General features: G+C 44.0%; 1 protein-coding gene across 3 annotated transcripts in view; it reads right to left on the bottom strand.

Moving 5' to 3' along the window:
• LOC116690257 (transcription initiation factor TFIID subunit 4) overlaps positions 1-8,162 on the bottom strand; it is an 86,633-nt gene that overhangs the window by 58,555 nt on the left and 19,916 nt on the right. For all 3 annotated transcript variants that reach the window (XM_032517073.1, XM_032517081.1, XM_032517090.1), the window contains 2 exons: positions 7,856-7,970; positions 1,556-1,725 (listed from right to left, as the gene is read on the bottom strand). In XM_032517073.1, the coding sequence (XP_032372964.1) occupies positions 1,556-1,725; positions 7,856-7,970 (285 nt within the window). The remainder of the gene's footprint in view (positions 1-1,555; positions 1,726-7,855; positions 7,971-8,162) is intronic.

The raw sequence follows: 8,162 nt of genomic DNA, 5'->3' as shown, positions 1-8,162 counted from the left end.
GGGGGTGCAGTGCTGTTTTGCAGTTTCAGAAATGCAACTGCCTCCCCCCACCCATACCAAGCTAAGGGGCCAGCCTGAAGAATTATGAGGGAACGGGGAGAGAGATTTGGGGAGAGGAGGGCGGCACAAGTGTTTGTTTGAGAGAAATCGAGACACAGAGAGACATAAAGAGGAAAATAAAGAGGGGGTATCGAAAGAGGCAGCTAACATATTCTCCTGAAATATTATATTATTAAGTATTTAAAAAAAAAAAAAAAAGGAAATAAAGGCCAAAAGAATTGTGACTCAGGAAGAAAAAAAGATGCTGGTAGTGGTACTCTTTTTGTGGGGGCAACCAGTGGGCAGGTGAGGTCACAGTGAAGTTTCAGCAGGATGTTCCACAGTAAATGAGAATCCCGAACAGAGTTGTGAAGCCAAGGCTTTCTGATTGAATGGAGCTGGCAGGCCGGGGGAGCCTCCCTCGGATTGCTGTCAGCTGAGAGCGTGGAGAGGCCAATCACTGACACAACAACGCTGCATAAGTGCCACTTTCCCAGCAGGGGGCGCCCTAGCGTCTTGCCCTGTATCATGCTGCGTGCACCCCTGAGGAAAGATTTATATTTTTAAATAACCTCTATGCCCCTAGGTGACTGGATAACAACCATGCCAAGAGTCCACATAACGAAACATGACCCCAGGCGTCCGTGCTACACTAAAGATACTTTAATTGAGATAAAGCAAGATGAGGGCGCGAGACTCCCCGTCACGTGTGATTAAACTGTGTGTTTTTTGATGTTTGATGATACACAGGAGCAAGATGCTAGACACGCTTTTTTTTTTTTTTGAGTAATAACGCTCATAATACGTTTTTACAGGTTTCACTGTGCAGCGAGAGCCTAAAGTATATTTCAAGCAATAAAATTGACTGCCAGTAGCAAAAAGAAGTAATGAAGACACTATCATTTTCGTGTGATGCTGCAAACAAACCAAGACCTCTCCGCCTGTATTGATTAGCACACGCAATACGGTGTGCCTTCAGAGTGTCAAGATCCACTAAAAAGAGAGAAAGAATCAAAATCTCACTGCCAAGTCTTATTCCTCTAAACTCTGTTCCTTTAGTCCAGAGGACAATCTGACAGCCAGCCTTCAAAAGACAAACCCATAAAGTATTTATGTATGTGCCTGGGGTCCAGTGAGTTCAGACAGCCACTGAAGAATTCATTAAAGGAGGTGAAAGAATTGTTAAGTGTATCAAATTTAAACCGAGGCCAAACAAGAAAAGGCTTATACTCAACCACTGAAGGAGACACAATCCAAATTTCATCTTTAGTGATGACACTAGAAATACAGCAACAACATGTTCCTAAGACAAAAGACAAGAGTTAGTGATTTCATCACCACTACAGCCTGGATTTTCATCTCTGGATTGTTGTATAGAGTAGAAGGGTGGGGGGGAATACATTTCTTTCCCACTTTATTTCGGAGAGGCTAGCATTCTCTAACTGCAGCTAAGAACATTTAAGAGTTTATGAGTCTCGACACTGCTAACACTGCAAGATATTCTCATTTATCCTACCTGTTTCCAGAATTCGTCGATGGAGAAGTCCCGGATGGAGAAAGGCCTCGTCTTTACATGAGCGGATGTGCGTTCCCACTAGTTCAGAGTTGGTGGCGAGTATTCTTGCGCTCTCCTCATTAAGGTTCACCCCGGCCATGGAGGCTACGTCATTGATGTCATCATCATCCCTGCACCAGGAAAGATCACAGATTAGCAAAATGCATGTAATGGAAAACATTCAACTTCTAGTATACTGTAGAATCCCAAATAAATGATCTCTTCTGACAGAGTATTACGTGATCCATTGGTGCTGAGATTGGCGTAAATTGATATATGTAGTAAAAAATATATATTATAAAACACAAAAGAAAAATAGGCAATGTATGCTGATGCATGTTGATGTCCTTTATCTAGACAGAATTACAGATTTTGAATTTTTATCTTGGTGAAAAAGACAATCCAAAATAGCAGCAGAGGTAAATGTAAATGTAAATGTGCTGTATTTATATAGCGCTTTTCCAGTCTTAACAACTGCTCAAAGCGCTTTTACATCTACAGGAGACATTCACCATTCACACACATTCATACACTGTGGCCGGGGCTGCCGTACAAGGTGCCACCTGCTCATCAGATAAACAATCATACACATTCACACTCCGATGCGCAGCACCGGGGGCAACTCGGGGTTCAGTGTCTTGCCCAAGGACACTTCGACAATGACTGCAGGGGCAGGGATCGAACCACCAACCTTCCGATTGGCAGGCAACCGCTCTACCACTGAGCCACAGCCGGTACAAGGTAGTTCAGGGTGAACTAAAGTTAGTAAAGTTAGTGAAGGTTGAACACTGATCAGGGTGCAGGGGAAAGGCCCATTTGGGAAGCTGTCTATAGGGATCTTGTCCTTGTCGCAGCATTAGTGACCCCTACTGGTTGGTCTTTCTATACTGCCTACACCCTCCACAGTTATATAATAGGATTGGATGCTAAACAGGCTGTAGGCTGCAGTACAGGGGGAAATGGTCATAACAAAATGTAAGGAAAAAAAGAAGAAAAAATCCTAAAGAGAAAAGGCACAATGTGGCTCGACCCACTATCAAAACATAATTCAGTTTGGGCATGGGTGAAAAATATCAGTATTCATGTCCCAACATTATCAAAATGTATTCCTGCTTTTATCCATGAATATTTCCTTGGATGACAATATGCATTTGTTTTGTTACAGCTTTGGTCATAATGGCACAGAATTTCCATTGCGGAGTGTATTTGTGTCGGCACTCTTTGTGTGAGGCATGGAGATGAAGAGAGTTTGGACAGAGTTTAGCTCGGTAAGGATGCTCCTGAGGATTGGCACCGAGCTGTGATGAATCTGGCCATATACTAATGTCAACAAACTATTTGCACAGCGCTCTGCCGCACTATACTTAGTATTTTCTTGATGCACTGGCCATTTCTCACAGGCTAAATGCTGACTTCCCATTGTTGACATGCTATTTCATATTAGCAGAGACATGGAAGAGGGTAAACATACAGAATGTGTGTTTGGTTTGTTGCATTTGACAGTAAAAAAGGTCCCCACGTCCTTTAAAGGCAGTAACTTTCATTGTGAGTTGTCACCAAGACATTCAGTATTTCCCTACAATTATTGTACTTGGCAAGTAATGATTGTGTTTCTGGCCTGAATTAGCTGAGCAGTGACTTGTTGTGCTTAAAGGACTGGCCTAAAGGAAGCGGTGGATTTTCAGAGTGGCTTTGACGGATGGAACAAAGAACCTTAGAACACACACAGAGAGGCCTCTCGCCACTTACTGGCTCACCTCCACAGTCATTTACAATCATGCAACCGATGTTGGTTACGACAGAGCTTGTGCGTGTGCTACTGTGCTTTTGTGTATGCGGGGCGCCAAGTTCTTTCAGGCGCCTGAGCGTGGGCACACGCCATCAGCCAACTCCACCCCACCGAGGCCTTTCTGCTCCTTGGTGCGGCCACAGAGAGCCGATATGAAACTTGACACCACAGCAGGAGGTTGACAAAGACGATTAGAGCATCTCCTTGAACCTCACACACCTCTCTCTACCTTCTCTCCTCTCTTCCTCCTCTGCTCGAGCAAACCGTCTAATTATGCCTTCACAGTGAGGATCTACATAACAACACAAACATGGATACATATGATTATACCCTGCGCTGCACCTTAGTCTGTGCACCTTTCCTCATCACATCATCATGGAAAACTAAAAAAAGCATGCCTGAGGCCATGTTCACTCAGGTAAAGTACAAAGGCTGCTGCCACCACAGCCTAAAACGATTGCATAGTAGTCAGGTTAAATGTGCCTGGTCAGGTTGACCACCTTATTATTTTCTCCTGTTAAGTAATGGTGACAACAAATGAAACACACTGTGAATAAATGGCTGATTATAATAAATGAAAATGCTTTTACACATATCTGTTGAATACAAATTTGTCTCTTTTTGGGCAAATCTACTCTCTTACTAGTGCATCAAGCAAAGCGAAGCAAGACACCTAGAATTCAGCAGTGGGCAGGAGACCACACAACAGGCTAGGTTATCTTGGTAAAAAAAAAAAAAGAAATCTGATACATAGCTAGCTTAATAGCTTAGTCATTTAATATTTTTTTTAAATGAGAAACACCAACCTAACTTGACGACTTCTTTAACGTAATGGAAATAACACACTCCAAAGGTCTATTAACTGTATTAAGTATATTTTTCTGCAAACTGGCAACATTAGTCTATTTAGCACACAAGATATGCTTATGTATCCCTTTAAAAAAAGATAAAAGTCCATTTATAATTTTGTGAAGTGGATTCTAGTGGTCTTTTCATATACAAACAACACTAATGAAATAGGGAATATGCTACATGAAGCCATAGGAGCAGTGATTTTCTTTCCCCCATTGTCCTGCAATGACAATCCCTTAATCCCTGAGACGAAAGCAAGTGTTCCTCATTTTTACCAGTCGGAATATATGTACTTATAGTAGACGCATGATAATCTACATTGGGTAACATACAAAATATGTCAGTAGTATCACAGGGCAGGGGGATTACTACACTGGCAACCACTGCTTAGGTACAAGAAGCATTACCTAGTATCCAAGAACATTACTAATATTCTGAGTATACTATATGAGTCTATTATATTTCTTTTTCTTGGATGTCTGGCTGTTTGGGATCAGCTGGGTTTAAATCAAATGCCAAATGGTCTGACATTAAAAGGAGGGAATGAGATATGAAATGCAAAATATTCCCGACTATACCTCTGCTCTGTGCTAATAAAGCAAAGATGTAATTAGCTTGCACAGAAGCAAAAGAGCAGCCTCTCAGTTATTGGTTTGGGTTGGCTTGGGGACATGGAGCCAGCGGTCACATGAATACATATGCATGTCGTTTCCATATCAAGCTTGTGTTTGAGAGAGGGCACGCCATAGGTGGTAAGACGATTGCATTGCCATTTAGAGGTTGTGTGTTTGAGTGTGTGGATAGGTGGGGGTGCGTCCAGATCTCCTGCTCCCCCCATCCCCGTGGATAAAGGTCCCTGTGCGCAGGCAGGGGGCCCGTGTTTGAACCCTGTGACTTACACCCAGGGCAAGCAGGCTAGTTGCACCCACACTGAGAGACATGGACCACTAGAGAGATATTCTCCATTATGCAGCCACAGATTCACTGGGCAGCTGATGGGATGTGTGTTTATGATCCAACCGATGACAGCACTGGTGGCACAAGAGGGGACAACAAAGCCAGCAAAAAACACAGCTAGATGTTTAATAAGTAACTGTATTTAATTCAACGGACCACCCACACTCAAGCTGTAATTTGTCAGAACTGCAACCTGGCTGTGTGTAATGTAGATGATATTTTGATGGTGTCTGCCAAAATACCTTATTTTGATGTGGGCGTCAATACAAATATATTAGCATTCAAGATGTTCTGGTGCCAGCATTTTGTTCATGAATTTCTTTTGAAGGAGCGTTATAGTGGCACAGCACCCACTCTGAACATAATTTAATATTGGGGCTGCTGTGTTTCCAAGTCTCTGCATCAACAACTGTTGGGAGTTCACTTTTAAGTTCTAATTGAGTCAAATATATTTATAAAGCAGTTTTAGCAAAATAGGCACATCACATAGCAATTTAAAGACCTACAAAAGATGTCACCACAAAGGCAGAATTAACTCACTTTGCTGGTAAATGATGGAAAAAGGGCTGGTGAACTTTGAAATCCACTGGCAACAGTGACTGGTAAAGAAAAAGTTGTGTTCCTTATGTGTGTCTGTGTGTGTCTTTTCCTATACAACTATGCAAGTGTTTGTGTGTTTATTCGCATGCATGTGTGTCCACCATGTAGGCCAAAGTTGGATTTGAGGGGCTGGGGCTGAGCTCCGAGGTTGGCAGAGGGCTGAGGGCCTCGGCTGGCTCGCCTGTGATTACAGCGGATGTCGAGTGTTTACAGAGAGTTGAGGAGGGGAGGAGGGAACAGAGACAGCTGCTTTCACTCTGTACTGTAAACTATACACACACACACACACAAACACACACACTGGAGCTGCACTGGAAACCCCACAAGCCCTGCAGTGTGTATGGGTGTGTTTGTGCTACAGCTGGCCCGCTGGGACCACTGGCTCAGAGTGACAGCCATATACACATCAGTCCCCGACTACAGCTGAATCCCATGCAGGCTGTTGAGGCTGGTGGATGCTGCTTGACCAGGCTGGCCGTCCTCAGTGGATTCTTTGATCTTTCTTACGATCACTTTCACACTTTCTCACGTTTGCTCCTCTCTAACGTAAGCCTTTGTCGATTTGGAAGTGCACTGTTTGCGGCATAAAGTAAGAAGAAAGATGATAGTAATAAAATGATTTGCATAGCCGTTTCCAAGATGTTTGAGAATGCTGACTGAAAGGGAGCGAGATAACACAAAACAAAGGAGAGGTGAAGATAATGTCAACAGACGTTGACATTATTTAAATCAATATCAACCTCGTATTTGACTGAAGTTAAAAATGTGAGTCAAGGAAGTTCAGCGAGAGCGTGTTGAAGAAACAAACTACCTGCATGTGAAGACAAACACATGGACTGAAGCGAGAACGCTGTTTAGGGACCACCAGCCATTGTGTAGCTTGTTAAACACATATGCAGACCAGGCAGATTATCACCTGACCTGGATGAAAGGAAAATATGCTACAAAATGTCAATGACATGCTTCTTCCGTGACAGTGGTGCTGTGTGATATTGGGCTCATGTTGAAACCAGTGCGTTTGTGTGTGAAGGGCCACTGTGATCACCGCGGGGGGAAAAAGGTCGACAGTAACAAGCGAGTCTGACAGCTTAATTACCAACGTAGCTAAAGATTTATTGGTTTATCAATCAGAGCCTTGGGCTCTGCCTCTCGCCTCAGGATATGGGAGCCATTACCATGAACCCGTTGGCCCAAATGGCCCAGACTCTTCTTTCCCCGGCTCGGTCACACCAGGGCAATCCTAAACCCCTGCTCCTGTCAATACACACATACACAACATTCTCTGATCTTCAGGATATACACACATATTCATGTGCACTCAAGCAGGGACTCAAACAAAAACAAACATAGTGAAATAGAGGCATATATTCAAACAAACAAACAAACACACACACACACACACACACACACACACACACACACACACACACACACACACACAAGCTGCAAACAGACAAACACAAATACACAAAGACTCACACACAACATGAACCACAAAGGCCAGCATGTGGGCGATGAACCTTTTATGTTTTTGAGACAAAAGCCCAGCTGAAGCAGAGACAGACCAGAGAGAGAGAGAGAGAGAGAGAGAGAGAGAGACAGAGAGAGACAGAGAGAGACAGAGAGAGAGAGCAAAGCTGCGGGCTAAACACCGTATGTTTGACTTAACCAATAGGTATTTTCAGAACCGCATCCAAAAATTCCAACCATCTGGACACAATTAGTGTATTTCTAAATTAAGACGTAGCTCATTTGTGATTCTGTCGATGAGTTGTGACACTGACACAAGGAGGGCGATCGCGAGGGTGATCTATTGGCTCGCAGTGTGTTGCTATGTGGTGGGCGCAGAGAGAAAGGACCACCGATCAACCAGCCAGCCAGTCAGCCGGGGCAGGCAGCCAGCCAGAAGGCCAGGCAGGCAACTGGGATAAACACTCATAGCCTTAGCTGAGAGTGTAGCCTGTAGTCATGTGGAAGCATCTTAGTGAAATGCTGCCCCCATGTGACGGCTGCCAGGAACAACAGCCGCTCTACAGTCGGTCTCCTGGCGAGAAGAGTTGTACCTGAAAGAACCTCCTCCGGGGTCGTTGAGCTTGTTTTTCTGATTCCCAGAGTAGTGAACAGAAAAGCCCACGGGACATTTGCCTGCTTGGATGATGCCTCCTTTCCCCATTGTGCCTGTTAAGAAAAGGGGATAAAAGCAAAGAAGAAAACACTAAACAAAACAGGAAAAGGATTAATGTTATCATTGAAATGTCCCCTTCTATCTGCGTCAAATATCCTCCTCTTTTAACGACTACCTTCAACTGTCTCTGTCGTCCTCGCAGGGGTAGATGGAAGGGGGGGGAGGGGAGGTGGGGGGGGGGGCAA

The sequence above is a fragment of the Etheostoma spectabile genome, chromosome 1 (genome assembly GCF_008692095.1).
Source record: "Etheostoma spectabile isolate EspeVRDwgs_2016 chromosome 1, UIUC_Espe_1.0, whole genome shotgun sequence".
NCBI classification, from domain to species: Eukaryota; Metazoa; Chordata; class Actinopteri; order Perciformes; family Percidae; genus Etheostoma; species Etheostoma spectabile.
The sequence above is the reverse complement of the archived record's forward strand: the minus strand, read 5'-3'. Positions and strand labels throughout refer to the sequence as shown.